The following is a 16,769-nucleotide window of genomic DNA, read 5'->3' on the forward strand; positions in this document are numbered from 1 at the left end:
TCACTGTATCCACTTCAACCAAGGAAAACCGTATTCCCAACCGACAGACTTACTCAAAAGAAAAGAATAAATCATTATTAGATTTCCACACAAACGAGAAAGATCACCTGACAAGCGTGGACTTGTGCGAGCGCCTCAGTCGCACCGCTATATGTCATGTTGTTTTTTTTCTTCTGTTGTCGTGTTTTTCACCTTCTAGGGGAACTCGCCACAGCGAAGCTGATTCATCAGATTAGTCAGTAGGAGTCGTTGAATGTCATTATTTGCATACGCCGCACTGACTTCCTGTCTTAGCGTGACGGATGCTCGCGGGGAACATAGCGTTTGCGGCCGAGAGGAATGGGGCTCATGGGAGAGATAAGTCACGACGAAACGTCCAAAGAAAATGCCACGACTGCCACGTTTCTGCTCTGTGAAAGGACACGCGAGACGGAAGAGCGCTCTGTGTGTAAGGAGTGCAGCTGCGCACCGCATTGTGATGCACGGGTGGAACATAAGTTGTGTGCGTGTTTCTTAGAGGGGGAAATCAACAATAATAATAATAATAATAATAATAATAATAATAATAATAATAATAATAATAATAATAATAATAATAATAATAATAATAATAATAATAATAATAATAATAATAATAATAATAATAATAATAATAATAATAATAATAATAATAATAATAATAATAATAATAATAATAATAATAATAATAATAATAATAATAAACTTTATTTGTATAGCACCTTTCATACAAAGATTGCAGCTCAAAGTGCTTCACAACCGAACAATACACTATGAAATGGTGGTTGTGTGTGTGTGTGTGTGGGGGGGGGGGCGGGGTGCGTGAATACTTTCCCTAAGCCAGTTGTACTTTTGCGCGATCTGATTGGCCACTGACGTTTCTGGTCATGTGACATGTGCGCCAATCGTGGGACGGCAAGTTCTGCGCCTATTTCCGGGTCTAACAGCCTGCAAACTACCTAACGCCTAGTTTATCACTGGTTAAGCTTAGGCGACTCTTTCGAAGTTGGTTATGGTTAGAGTTTGGAATCAGGGCTGGTGTTCTATCGCCATGCTCTAAGACAAACTCTAACCTTAACCAACTTCGAAAGAGTGCCTAAGCTTAACCGGTGGCAGACCTTGCCGTCCCACGATTGGCGCACATGTTACATGACCAGAAACATCAGTGGCCAATCAGATCGCGCAAAAGTACAACTGGCGATGAACTGGCGCTGCTGTGATGGCTGCCTTTCTGATCGCTCCGACGAGACTGTGCTTTATTTTGTTAATTTTTATAGTATTAGGAGTTTTATTTGCACCAACTGTTGGTGCATTATATGTGTATGACCGTCAGTCAATCATTGACATTGGATTAAGAAAAACGTACCGTTTGGATTGCTCTCTGGATCGGATCGCTGAACAGCAGAAATGGCCTGCCGAGATCCTTTGTTATGCCGGCCACGGACAAAAGCCGCCGCGAAGACGAGGAAAGAGAGCCGGGGTCCGGAACAGACTGAGGTCCAAACGACACAGAACCACATTGCCCAGCATATTGTTGGCCAATGTGCAATCGATAGGAAACAAATTGGACGACATCAGAGCAAGGATCCAATTCCAGAGGGACATTCGGGATTGTAACGTCCTCTGTTTCACAGAAACTTGGCTGAGTCCAGATGTCCCGAATCATGCAATAGAACCGGCAGACCACTTCTTCGTTCTACGAAAAGACCGGACGGCATTAGAGTCACTAAAGAAGAAAGGAGGCGGCATCGCCTTCATGATAAACAAGGAGTGGTGCGATTTAGGCAACACAAAAGAAATGTCTAACCACTGCTCCCCAGACCTGGAGTTTATCACGATAAAATGTCGACCCTTCTTCCTCCCAAGAGAGTTAACGTCCATCATCCTCATCGGAGTGTACATTCCACCACACGCGAACACTGAGGTCGCACTTTCAAAACTTCACGACGAGGTAAACAAACTCCAGGCAGCTAACGTTGACGCGGCCATTTTGGTCTTGGGGGATTTCAACAGCGCGCGTCTTAAAAAGGTGCTGCCGAATTTCTATCAGCATGTGACCTGTCCCACCAGAGGCGAGAACATATTAGACCATGTATACTCGCAATTTAAGAATGGGTACAAGTCACAGGCTCTTAGTCCATTCGGTAAAAGCGATCACGCAGCAATTTTTCTTTTGCCTAAGTACAAACAGTGTCTCAAGCGAACGCCGGTGGTCTCGCGAGAGGTTAAGCGTTGGACCGTGACGTCAGTAGAGTCACTCCAAGCAGTGCTGGGAAGCACAGAATGGAGTGTACTCCGTGATAACACAGCCAATATTAACGAATACACCGAAACGGTGATTGACTATGTCTGTACTCAGGTAGAAGTAATAATCCCCACCACCAAAATTAATATCTACCCAAACCAAAAGCCCTGGGTAGACAAATCCGTCCGTGAGGCTCTGAAAGTGCGCACATCAGCATACAACACCGGGCTGGTGACAGGCAACATGGAAGAACACAAGATGGCAAGATACAACGTCAGGAGAGCAGTAATAGAGGCAAAACGGCGTTACAAGGATAAAGTTGAACTTCAGTTTGAACAGGCTGACTCTAGAGGCATGTGGCAGGGCCTCAGAACAATGACAGACTACAAAGGAACCCCCCTCAAACTGAACAGTGACATCTCCTTAGCAAATGATCTCAACTCCTTCTATGCGAGGTTTGAGGCTGTGAATAACAACACCAGCCTACAAACCACGGCAATGGGGGGGGGGGGGTCTGCTGATGGAGACTCAGTGTTCAGGGTAACAGAGCATGAGGTGAGACGGATCTTTAAAAAAGTGGATATCAGGAAGGCAGCAGGACCGGACGGCATCCCCGGCCGCGTCCTAAAAGTCTGTGCCGACCAACTGGCCCCGGTATTCACTGACATCTTCAACCTGTCCTTGGAACAGGCCGTCATCCCCACCTGTCTGAAGAAGTCCACCATCATCCCTGTACCCAAAAAATCTACGCCCGCTTGCCTCAACGACTACCGCCCTGTAGCCCTCACCTCCATAGCCATGAAGTGCTTTGAGAAGCTAGTGAAGGGCTACATCTGTTCCTCCCTCCCAATCAACCTGGACCCTCTGCAATTTGCATATCGCCCCAACAGGTCCACGGAGGACGCCATAGCCCATGTGCTGCACACAGCAGCATCACATCTGGACAAGAGGAAGGGGAACTATGTGAGAATGCTGTTCATCGACTACAGCTCAGCATTCAATACCATAGTCCCCTCCAAACTCATAGCCAAGCTCAGGGACCTGGGCTTGAACTATGACCTGTGCCAGTGGGTCCTGGACTTCCTGACGGGCAGACCCCAGGTGGTAAGAGCCGGCAACTGCACCTCCTCATCCATCACGCTCAACATAGGGGCCCCCCAGGGCTGTGTTCTGAGCCCCCTCCTCTACTCCCTGTACACACATGACTGCGTAGCACAGCGGAACAACAACACCATCATCAAATTTGCTGATGACACAGTAGTGGTGGGCCTGATCTCTGCCAACGACGAAAGGGCCTACCTGGAAGAGGTAGAGAACCTGTCACAGTGGTGTCAGGAGAACTGCCTCTCCCTGAACGTCAGCAAAACAAAAGAGATGATTGTGGACTTCAGGAGGTCGGGGGTCAAGGACTACAGCCCCCTCAGCATCGACGGGGCACCAGTTGAGAGAGTGAACAGTTTCAAGTACCTCGGAGCCCACATATCCGAGGACTTGACATGGACCACACACATTGACAGTGTTGTGAAGAAGGCACGACAACGCCTCTACTTCCTCAGGCGCCTAAGGAAGTTCCAAGTCAGTCAGAAGATCCTTAGGAACTTCTACTCATGTACAATAGAGAGCATCCTGACCGGCAACATCACCTCCTGGTTTGGGAATAGCACTGCACAAGACCGTAGCAGACTACAAAGAGTGACACGTTCAGCCGAACGCACAATTAGAGGGGGGCTTCCCACCCTCCAGAACATTTACAACAAGCGGTGCAAGGGGAAGGCTAAGAGAATTATTAAGGACTCGAGCCACCCGAACAACTGCCTCTTTGAACTGCTGCCGTCAGGCAAGCGATACCGGAGTCTTATGGCGAGCACAGAAAGACTCAGAAGGAGCTTCTATCCCCAGGCCATCAGGCTGCTAAACGAACAATAATCGCTAAACGAACAATAATCACTATGCAACAACCATCAAATGCACACAGCACACACACCCACGCGCACACACACACTCACTCAAACAAACAACACACTGCAGCACCCACTCTCCACACTTTAGATCACACAAACACACTTACACTTTATATTTATTGATAAAGGATTTGCACTACAACTCGTACACCTACTGTGAATTGTACCTAAACTGCACCTCGTCCATTTATGCCTTGCACTATATAGTATTGTATATTAGTACACTGCACAGTATTGTATATTGTATGGTAACCACGTCTACGAACATTGTACATATGTCTAAACTGAACACTGTGACCTCTTTTTTTTCTTCTAATTTTTACTATGTTTTTATTTCATACTTATCTTGTCATGCACAGTCTCTGGAGCGCAACAGTAAGAAGCATTTTGTACAAAAGTATTCTGTACTTCTGTATGACAACTATTAAAGAAACTTGAACTTGAAACTTGTGTATCGGCCTAACACAATGCTCTACACATACTAAGGCTAATATGCTATGCTGAATTACAGATCTCGTTCAGTGTAGCTGCGTGGGATGAACAAACAACATCCGGTTAGTTGTGCACGTTATATTAGGGCCAGGGGGATTTAAGTTCAGCAAAAAAAGGTTCCATACCGTTGCAATCGTTTGGTGCACAGCGTGTACTGTACCGGAGGACCACATCGAGGCGGTACAGTATAGGGGTGGACGGTATGGTCTAAAATGTATATCACGGTATAATTTGAAGCATAGACGTAACGGTATATATCACGGTATCAGTGTTTCCGTTAGAATAATTTTTTTTGCCTGATAGGCAGGCTATAATAAAGAATGACATCCTCAAGGCATGTAGATTTATAATATTTTAACTTAAAACTAGGCTACTTTTGCGTAAAAAGTCATTATATTCCAAATAAAATAAGTCCAGAGTCGAGACTCCGTGCTGCTCCCATTGCCAACAGCGGGGCTGGATGCTGGATTTTGCGAGAAGCATATGCAGCTGCAGAGCCGCAGAGTAGGGGCGCTTTCAGGTCCGGTCACAGGCCCGCTCAACAGCGCCACCCACCCAACGGCTGAATTGCCAATGGCTGAATTGGAGTATTGCACTGTGACCGGACCTGAAAGCAGCCCCTACTCTGTGGCTCTGCAGCTGCATATGCTTCTCGCAAAATCCAGCATCCAGCTCGCGCTGCCCAGCCGTCGTTATCAGAACACTACACACATATCATAATGTTCACAGCAAACTGTAGTTGATCACCAGGTATGTTTTATTAACGTAGAATAATTCATATAAGAAAAACGATAGGGAAATCTCTTACCTTTCGGCTTTCTCCACTGGTTAAAAATGCCAGGAACTGAAATTGAAACTTGATGTGCGCCGCGGTGATATGTGTTTATTATGAAATGACAATTGCCCACTGCGCGAAGCCTCCTATATAACTTTTTCCAGTTTGCACATATCTATTATCTATGACTAATTCTATCTATTTTTAGGGGCAAATGCCAGTGAAATAGTCGCGCTGTGGTTACATGACGTCATTGCTATTTTAGAGCTGCTCTACCGGTTACACGGTATAGTCAAAATCCATACCGTAGAGCAAATTCATACCGTTTATACCGTATACCGTTTATACCGTCCACCCCTAGTACAGTACGTATCCGCGTACCGTTACACCCCTAATGACCACCATCATCATCATCATCAACATCATGACCACCATCATTATCATCATCATCATCACCATCATGGCTACCATCATCATCATCATCAATATCCTCATCCTCATTATCAAAATCACAGCCACCATCATCATCATCAATATCCTCATCCTCATTATCAAAATCACCGCCACCATCATCATCATTATCATCATCATGATCATTACTTCTGCCGTCACCACCACCATTATCAGCATCACGTCCACCATCATCATCATCATCTTCATCATCATCACTGTGTTACTGACACAGTTGTTGGCAGACAATCCACCAGGCTGTCATTCCTGTTGAGCCAAGAAACACACACACACACACACACACACACACACACACACAAACACACACGCACATATACACACACTAGGGATACACAATGCAACTTCATCACCGCTGACACCAATTGACCTATCTCAAACCACGCCCACTTTTCGCAATCATCCAATCACAACTGTTGCTTGCCTCAGACAAAAGAACCTTGTTTGTCCGAGGGAAGCAACGGTTGTGATTGGAGGATCGAGGAAATTAGGGCGGGGCTTGAGATAGCTGACTCAACTCAACTCAAATGATTCCCATCGCTCCCAACTTTGATCACCTTTCAAATTGCTGTACACTAAAGGCAAAATTCCTTGTACTGTTATTCTATTTCCAAAAAAAACTCCACTATCTGCCTCGGTTTCACTGCCGCAGGAAATGGAATAACATTGGCCTCCAGACACTCTGTGACTCACAGTGTGTCACAGTAACACAAGTCGTCCATTCACTTTTTTTTTTTTTTAAGTACTGTGACATCATAATGTTGCTCTCCAATCCATGTCGAGCGTGAGGTGTTGGAGGAAACAGTGCCTTAATAGAGATTGGTGGATCTCTATGTCAATCATTACTTCAAGCATATCATCTCTGACTTTTACCCCCTAACGACGCCTCTCTCCTTAACGCCTCTCTCCTTAACGCCTCACTCCTTCCTCACTTCCTTTAGCACTTCTCCATTGCCCCCCCCCCCCTGTCGCCGTGGGGCTCGGGGGTCTATTTTAAGCACCTGTTAGTGGAGGGAGCCCAGAGCTCAGCTGTCCAGCCATCAATCAGACCCTCCCACCCCACACCTCTCTCTCTCTCTTCCATCTGCAGGCCTCTGGGCCACACAGCCACTCCCCTCCCCCACTGCCCCAGGCCACCAGATCACCCCACTAACCAGTTACCCACGCTGGCATGTGGTTATGTTGTGGTTATGGAGTGCGTGTCCTACTGTACGTACGGATGTGTACGTGTGTGTCTCAGGTTCATCGGCTGGTCTCTCTGTGATACAGGGAGGAAGGGAATAGCATTGAGTTTAACTGCTGGTCTCTCTCTGATACAGAGATGAAGGGAATAGCATTGAGATATCCCACTGGTCTCTCTCTGATACAGAGAGGAAGGGAACAGCATTGAGATATCCCACTGGTCTCTCTCTGATACAGAGAGGAAGGGAACAGCATTGAGTTTAGCTGCTGGTCTCTCTCTGACACACGGAGGAAGGGAACAGCATTGAGTTTAGCTGCTGGTCTCTCTCTGACACACGGAGGAAGGGAACAGCATTGAGTTTAGCTGCTGGTCTCTCTGACACGCGGAGGAAGGGAACAGCATTGAGTTTAGCTGCTGGTCTCTCTCTGACACACGGAGGAAGGGAACAGCATTGAGTTTAGCTGCTGGTCTCTCTCTGATACAGAAAGGAAGGGAACAGCATTGAGTTTAGCTGCAGGTCTCTCTCTGACACACGGAGGAAGGGAACAGCATTGAGTTTAGCTGCTGGTCTCTCTCTGACACACGGAGGAAGGGAACAGCATTGAGTTTAGCTGCAGGTCTCTCTCTGACCCCCGGAGGAAGGGAACAGCATTGAGTTTAGCTGCTGGTCTCTCTCTGACACACGGAGGAAGGGAACAGCATTGAGTTTAGCTGCAGGTCTCTCTCTGACCCCCGGAGGAAGGGAACAGCATTGAGTTTAGCTGCTGGTCTCTCTCTGATACAGAGAGGAAGGGAACAGCATTGAGTTTAGCTGCTGGTCTCTCTCTCTGACACACGGAGGAAGGGAACAGCATTGAGTTTAGCTGCTGGTCTCTCTCTGACACACGGAGGAAGGGAACAGCATTGAGTTTAGCTGCTGGTCTCTCTCTGACACACGGAGGAAGGGAACAGCATTGAGTTTAGCTGCAGGTCTCTCTCTGACCCCCGGAGGAAGGGAACAGCATTGAGTTTAGCTGCTGGTCTCTCTCTGACACACGGAGGAAGGGAACAGCATTGAGTTTAGCTGCTGGTCTCTCTCTGACACGCGGAGGAAGGGAACAGCATTGAGTTTAGCTGCTGGTCTCTCTCTGACACACGGAGGAAGGGAACAGCATTGAGTTTAGCTGCTGGTCTCTCTCTGATACAGAAAGGAAGGGAACAGCATTGAGTTTAGCTGCAGGTCTCTCTCTGACCCCCGGAGGAAGGGAACAGCATTGAGTTTAGCTGCTGGTCTCTCTCTGACACACGGAGGAAGGGAACAGCATTGAGTTTAGCTGCAGGTCTCTCTCTGACCCCCGGAGGAAGGGAACAGCATTGAGTTTAGCTGCTGGTCTCTCTCTGACACACGGAGGAAGGGAACAGCATTGAGTTTAGCTGCTGGTCTCTCTCTGACACACGGAGGAAGGGAACAGCATTGAGTTTAGCTGCTGGTCTCTCTCTGACACACGGAGGAAGGGAACAGCAGCTAAGGATCATCAGAGGTAACGGGAGGAGAGTCGACACAAGGAAACACTACGTGACTTCCCTGTGGCAGACCAGTGTGTGTGTGTGTGTGTGTGTGTGTGTGTGCGTGTGTGTGTGTGTGTATGTGTGTAACCTGACACACGTCCCTCGCGAGGGAAGCCACGACAGGTGTCCTTCTAGATTGTTCTTCCTTATCGCCAAATGGCACTCGCACTGCCCCCCCCCCCCCCACACACACACACACACACCTCCACGAGGCTGTCTGCTGACCCACTTTTCCCCCTCACACCACAGCCTGGGGTCACCCCCCCCACACACAGACATACACATACACACACACAACATGTGTTATCACCTATTTCAACGTGGTACCGGCCTGTAATTACATGCTATCACCTATTTGAACGTGGTATCGGCTCAATATGACTATTATCACCTATTTGAGCGTGGTATCGGCCCGATATCCAATACAAATATCTGGATCCCTAATTTAACATTTCCTGCCGGCCAAAGAAACGGTGGCTGGTAAGACACTTTGACAGGTGGTGGTGGCCGGTTCAAATGTGAACGGTACCCAACCCTAATTGTACGATATTGTGCTTGGATCCACCAAGATCTCAGCTTTCATCCCAGCCGTCGTCTTGGACCGTCCTCCATTTCATTTGGCTTCACAGACTCTATTCTTCAATCCACTTGTGAACATTTCAGTCATCGTGCGGCTTGACATGCATACTGTATAGTGTATTTTACTTTGTGAACTGGCAGTATGTTAGTTTTTTTCTTTTTCTTTTTTTAACTCTTTATTTTGGTTCATTTTTCTCTTTTTTTCCCAAGTCACTTTTTTACATTTTTTACATAAACATTCTCCCTTTCCATTTCAAAGTAACTTTTTCACATTTTTGCATAAACAATTTTTTTCTTTTGCAGTATGGTTTCCCCGTTTTCGCATAGACGTTTTACCCGGCAGTATGTTAGTTTAGTTTAGTTGTATTCCTATTTGTTTGTCTCTAACGTAAATACAAATAATTATAATAATAATAATGACCATAAAAAAATCTGAGTAGTTCACTTGACAGTGTGGTTATTTTGATGCCCTGGTTGTAGGTGAGGAATGTAGGTGAGGTCAGGTGATTGCAGCACAGACAGTCCTCCACACTAGGGGTGGGAATTACCAGTTTCATCACGATACGATACAATATCGATTCTTTGGACAACGATACGATATTTTCCGATATGACAAAGTCTGCCACGATACGATACGATTCAGGTGCCTGCGATCGATATGAGACGATATTATATGCCCATTTAACACAATCAGTAACATTTAGATCAACAAAAAAAAGGCAATGGAAATATCATTTGACATTTTTATTTTTGAGCTCTTCCAGACATTTAAATGAAAAACAATCTATTGTTTTTAATACAAATAGACCTCCCGTTCACTGTAAAGTGCCATGTTTTGATATATTTAGCTTTAAACTTTAAGTAATTTTTTTGGAACTCACAACATGCAACCTAAAACCCCTTCCTCTCCCAAACCATTCCTGCAATTGTTTTGTTGCATGGTGATCATGAATACATTTAATGTGTATTGTATTGTTTATGTTTAAATATCAACATTATCTGTCCATCCTCAGTACATTTACTATAAATATACTACCGGTATACTTCATCTGGTCTTTCCAAACGCACACACACAGAGAAAGGGAGCATGCCTGCCCCCCCTCCTTCCCAGTGCCCACTTCTCTCTGCCTATGGCTCTGGGTTAGCTTGTTGTTAGCTTACGCTAACGTAACGTTAATTTCGATCTTTAACGCGACGTGGGCATAAAGGAATGGCGAGGATTGCAAAGCAGGTTAGATGCATTTGACCCGTTGCGGAATAAAACAGCAGGGACTTGTTTTGGGTCGCAGAATAGGCACACTAGCCTTGCTCTAGTGACGCACTAGACGCTACTGCTGTGTGCTGTTGATCCGAGCAGAGCGGATACGACACTCCATGGGATTTTCAAAATAAGAGTATCGCAATATAAATCGATCTTTTTACGTTGCATCGATCCTATTTGATCATTGATAATAGATCGATATATCGATCTGGATCGGTGTATCGTCCCACCCCTACTCCACACCAGAGGGAAATGTGTGTTTGGGGGGTAGGGTGTGACAGGGGGTGGTCTGTGTGTCACGAGAAAAGTGACAAACATCATGTCATCACTGTCTCTCAGCCAGGTGAGATGAAACTGAGAGCATGTGATGTTGTGACAGAAGGATTTGTGTGTGTGTGTGTGTGTGTGTGTGTGTGTGTGTGTGTGTGTGTGTGTGTGTGTGTGTGTGTGTGTGTGTGTGTGTGTGTGTGTGTGTGTGTGTGTGTGTGTGTGTGTGCGTGTGTGTGTGTGTAGGGGGTGTGGGGGGTAGAGGGTGTGGGGGGTGGTCTGTGTGTCACGAGAAAAGTGACAAACATCATGTCATCACTGTCTCTCAGCCAGGTGAGATGAAACTGAGAGCATGTGATGTTGTGACAGAAGGATTGTGTGTGTGTGTGTGTGTGTGTGTGTGTGTGTGTGTGTGTGTGTGTGTGTGTGTGTGTGTGTGTGTGTGTGTGTGTGTGTGTGTGCCTCATTATGTTTACGTTAGATGCATTATATTTGTAATCAATTCCAATTGTGATTCTTCTTCACAATGCAAATCCCTAACAATTCTCTTTTTGATTGTTTTGTTCATAAAGAAATTATAAACATTGTTTTTTATATTCCCGAAAATATCTGTATGTTGTAAGTAGGGTTGGGTACCGTTCACATTTGAACCAACACCAGTACCAGTACCTGGAATTCGATATCGATATCCAACGGTACCTTTTGTCTGTACTTAACTCTGTAATAACAAAAAATAAATAAAATCCAAACTTCTCAATTTCAACATTGTTATTTATTTAGAACATTTTGTTATGTATTGTTGTAACACACGTCACAAAATAAATTGCATGATCGTGTATTGTGTTTTTAAATGTTTAAATATCAACATTATCTGGTCGTCCGCAGTAAATATGCTCAAACTCCTCTGGCCTCGTCTGGTCTTTCCAAAGACCAAAGAGACAAGACAGTAATATATTTGTGGAAAAGGCTCCCTCTTGTCTAGTATATTACACCCTAATACTAAACATGTAAAGGTACCGGAATTTGTTCTAGTGTGAATCAGTACTCTGTAGTATTGATGTAACTCGTTCTGTACCCTTCAAAGTACAGAATTCGGTACCCAATCATATCAGTAAGTGATTATTATTTTGCGACCTATAAAATTTACCAAGTTAAATCAAGACAGGCAGCATTGATTTTTCATCCAACAATGTTTTTATATACGAGCAGAAAATTATCTTTCTACCGTATATGGCTTTTTAAATCATATTGACCCCAGCAGATGGTTTTTGATAAACAAGCCTACATCTGTTTGTGGAGGCTGTCACACTCAATGTGATTAATGTGCTGACATTAAACATGAGTCAGAACAGACTGGAAGGTGAGGTGTCATCGACGTTATGGAGAAGTGATGAGATGCAATGAGCATGTGCACACACATTCATACATTCACACGCACATGCACGTGCACGCGCACACACACAAGAATCACATGCAAACAAAATCTGGACAATATCCTCACATCCCTGCTGGATGTACTAACACAGAGAGGTAACAGAAGGATCAGATGGATGTACTAAGTACTAACACAGGGAGATAACAGAAGGATCAGATGGTACTACTAACTAGGGGTGGGGGGAAATATCGATACGTAGTAGTATCGCGATACTTTGCGTGGCAATACTGTATCGATACAGGGACGCCAAGTATCGATATTTAATTATTTATAAAAAAAATATATATTTTTTTTTTGTATAAGGAAGTTGCATTGTTAATTTCAATACCTGTAATAGTACAGTAGTCCGCACACGTGTGCATCCAGTTAAGTTGGAATATGACTGTAATACAAACAGTTCAGTTTGTCAGGTACATGCAACACAGATTACAGTGTTGACATCTGTCTGCTTGAGAAAATACCATGTTCTGCAATAAAAATTATTGAAGTGAGATCAACAGACTGAACTTTATTGTATTAGATAAAACATGTTGACAAAGTTTTACTTTGCAGTTGAAAAAAGGTAATAAATCGCAATGTATCGCAATATTAATATTGCAATACTCAGGCATATCGCAATATATTTAGTATCGCAATACTATCGTATCGTGACTCAAGTATCGTGATAGTATCGTATCGTGAGGCCTCTGGTGATTCCCACCGATACTAAGTACTAACACAGAGAGGTAACATAAGGATCAGATGGATGTACTACTACTAACTAACACAGAGAGGTAACAGAAGGGTCAGATGGATGTACTAACTAACACAGAGAGGTAACAGAAGGGTCAGATGGATGTACTAACTAACACAGAGAGGTAACAGAAGGGTCAGATGGATGTACTAACTAACACAGAGAGGTAACAGAAGGGTCAGATGGATGTACTACTAACTAACACAGAGAGGTAACAGAAGGGTCATTCTAATGCAAACACACAGAGGCCCAACAGCATCATCAACTGCTGCGTACCCACCTGTCTGTACCAGGCAATGCCACCCACCTGTTATGTTATGTTGTGTTGTATGTAATGTTATGAATTGAAAATGGGGGACCCTGATGTAAACAAGACGAAAGTCTTTCTCTGGTCTGCATCCCCTTAACAATTGTGTGTATTGAGCCGTACTGTGTATTGTACCCATTCTGCAATCTGTTAATAAAATGTTCAATCAATCAATCAATCAATCAATCAATCAATCAATCAATCAAACATTTCCGGTCAACACTCATTTTGTACTCGGGGCAAGCGATGGCACCTATCAGCCTTTCTATGGTAGTCATATTATGACCTCACTGAACTCTGCACCAGGGTGACGGTGTATATATACTACGGTATAATAATTAGCTTAGCATAATTTACTCCATAGCTTTGTCACATACAGTACACTCCAGTACACACACACACACATGTTATACTGTATACTGCATTGCACTTCACGGCTCCTTTGCACTGTGGTTAGATGCCAACTTAATTTCATTGTACTCAGTACGTGTGCTTGTGCAATGAAAATAAAAGTGACTCTAATCTAATCTCTCTAATGTGATAAGAGAAGACGGTGGTCCTCCTGCTTGGGACTCAAAGGGTCTGACCCAGTCTGTTCATATCTCTCGGTAATGAAGAGTGTATGAAAGAGAATTAGCCTAATTTACACGCAAAAACCTCTCCTCCGGTTGCAATTGTTCCATCCAGTTCAGCTTTATTCAATCACCACACAGTAATGCAATTAAACGGTATTCCGAGAACATACCATCCATACCACCACAAGGCATCAGAGACTACATTGCAAAATGATACAAAAATGCACTCTTCTGCAGTCTATTGATTCGGCCAACCTTTCCAAATCACATTAGCGAAGGTTAAGGAGTATAGCCAGTGGGGTCGGGTATTAGCTTGGAACATATACGTTTCTTGTTCCCAATGACTCGGACAACTGTCACAGAGTAAAAACTTTTTTTATTTTTTTATTTAAAGAGTCATATCTATTATAGAACAAATTGGAAGCTATCTTCTTCCTGGAAGTGATCCACCATACTCTCCAGCTGGAGTCTGCTGCCCAGTGTCATGATGAACATCGACTGTGCCAAGTTGGAGATTTGTGCCAAGAAGATAGAGACCTGAGATCCCCCCCCCCCCCCCCCCCCCCACCTACCCAACCTCCTCCAATGTACAGTTTCTACGTCAAATGTATATATACTCTCTTTTTAGACTATTTTTGTATCACAAACAGTACTGTATTTGTAGATCTGGTATGTCATAAATGTATAGATAGGCAGCAGTACTGTATGTCATATATGTCATTATGAATTGAAAATGGGGGACCCTGATGTAAACAAGACGAAAGTCTTTCTCTGGTCTGCATCCCCTTAACAATTGTGTGTATTTAGCTGTACTTTATTGTACCCATTCTGCAATCTGTTAATAACATTTTCAATCAATCGGTCCTTATTGGCTGGATCCATTCGAATGGGCATAATGCAGGAGTTAGGGGGGAATAACAAGCATGTGTCCAGCAGCATGCAACACTGCTTCAGGTCCGTGTTCCCGGAACCAGCTGAATACAGCTTTTGTCTGGCAGGGTGGGTGATTCCTTCATCAGTAAAACGCATGCTGACCGCTTTCAGTGACAACTGTGACATCAATATGTGCGCACTTTGCGAATGTTATTAACCACTAGATGATTACGCGACGACAGCTGTGTGCTGCGTCAACTATAGCTAGGCATAGCTGCATATAGCCATGATGTGCTTCTGTAGCTGAACTTCCCGAGAAGTCGCGACAATCTGACAAACTCACATTATTACGCGTGTTCCAAACAACTTTTTATTATCGCTTTTCATTTGCGCGAGTGCTTGTAACTGAAATGTCTTCCATTCATTTCGCAGAAATCAATCTGAGCCTTTCTCTCTCGACTCACACACACGCCCTCTAACCAGTTGTTTGTATATTGTATATTTTGTATAGTGTTTGTTGGCCTTATTCTTTTTACTTTGTACTGTAGCACATTCTCAGGACGGAGGCGCATATGAACCAAGCAGTTCACTGTATATGTGACAAATAAAACAAAACTTGAAGCTTGCTCATCATAACAGACACACACCAGCCCAGAGAGGAGGCAGGGCAGTGGGCACCCTCTCACTGTGTGTGTAGAAAACACGGTGCGTAATTCATCCATATGACATGGACCATATCACTGTGTGTGTACAGAAAACACGGTGCGTAATTCATCCATAGCGCGCCTTACCTATCGACACCAGCCGTATGTGTTCCCTCTCCAGGAATTCCAACGCGACGGACACGTTTTCCAGTTTCATTTGTCTGAAGTTGGGTCTGGCGTGATACTTTCTGTACATTTTCTTCTGGCTCAGCACCTCCAGCAGCCCGATGAGCTTCAGGCCGTCGCTCAGGTCCTTCTGGAGGTCGTTGATCCGCTTGTTGAAGCACTTGAGGTGCTCGTTGCACCAGCGGGTGAAGGTGTTCTGCTGGATCTTCTTCCAGGGCGCGTCCTCGGCCAGGTCCTTCTCGGTGGCCGGCATCTCCTCCTCCTCCTCGGTGTCGGTGCCCTGGTAGTACTGCGGCGGGAGCTGCTGCTCGTAGTACGTGTTGTTGTTGCTCATCATCCTGTCGCTCGCTCCGTGCCCCCTTTTTTTTATTTATTTATTTCTTTTTAATACCGCAATCAGTGCGGGGTCGGTGATGTGCGGGATTTACTGTGCGCGGGGGAGCACGCACGGAAAGAATGGGGGGGGGGGGGGTTCGGGGATCAAACTTGTTTTGTTGCAGCTGGCAGTAGTGCCAAAACGTGCGTAAAATAGCCTTCTGGGAGCAACAAGTTGAAACTTTGGAGGAAGATGAAGAAAAAAGAAAAAAAAGACAGAAGGCGTGTATTGTACAGTACTCGCGGAGGGGGGGGGGGGTGAAGTTGCCAAAACTCAGTGGTGCTGATGAATGAAATAATAATCCGTTTGTCGTCGCCAACGCCTGCGGTGTGGTCCTCCTCGGCTCGTTTAACTGTCACTGGGAATAGTCAGAGAAACGAAAAGTGGCTTGTTTTCTCCTGACAGGACACCTTGGATGATGATGATGATGATGATAATAATAGCCTTTATACTCTTTAGAGAAGTTCAGTGCCCCTCTGTCTCTGTGTTGTTGAGTCGGCCCGGCACGGCTCGGAGCGGCTCGGGACGGAGCGCCTTCAGGTCGGCGGCGGTGTCGCTTATTAAACCCCGGAGGAGCGGCTAAATGAAGCGCTAGACTAGAGGTGGTTCAGAAACCTCGGCGCCCCCAGCAGGACCTCGCGTCAGTACCCTGGACTTCCAAGAATGCCCCCGTCATGACCATATACAACATGCAGGAGGGGTATTCTCTCATCCTACGGAGATAGCTAGAAGGAGCCCCATTGGGCGACACCAGAGAAGGGGGCCCGGCCTCAAACAGTTGTGACACCTCTTTATTTTTAGGCTCTCCAAATTGGGCGAGAAGGGGGGGGGGGGGGAGCATGG

At 45.1% G+C, this 16,769-nt stretch overlaps 1 protein-coding gene across 1 annotated transcript in view; it reads right to left on the reverse strand.

Annotated features, from left to right (window-relative positions):
* The window catches only part of flncb (filamin C, gamma b (actin binding protein 280)), a gene marked incomplete at its 5' end in the record, with an annotated part of 155,781 nt that extends 139,894 nt beyond the window's left edge, over positions 1–15,887 (reverse strand). The window contains 1 exon segment of the mRNA XM_084330952.1: positions 15,512–15,887. Within this exon segment, the coding sequence (XP_084187078.1) occupies positions 15,512–15,887 (376 nt within the window).
* Between the last annotated feature and the right edge of the window lie 882 nt (positions 15,888–16,769).

The sequence above is a fragment of the Notolepis coatsorum genome, assembly GCF_963971535.1.
Source record: "Notolepis coatsorum genome assembly, chromosome: 15".
Lineage (NCBI taxonomy): Eukaryota > Metazoa > Chordata > Actinopteri > Aulopiformes > Paralepididae > Notolepis > Notolepis coatsorum.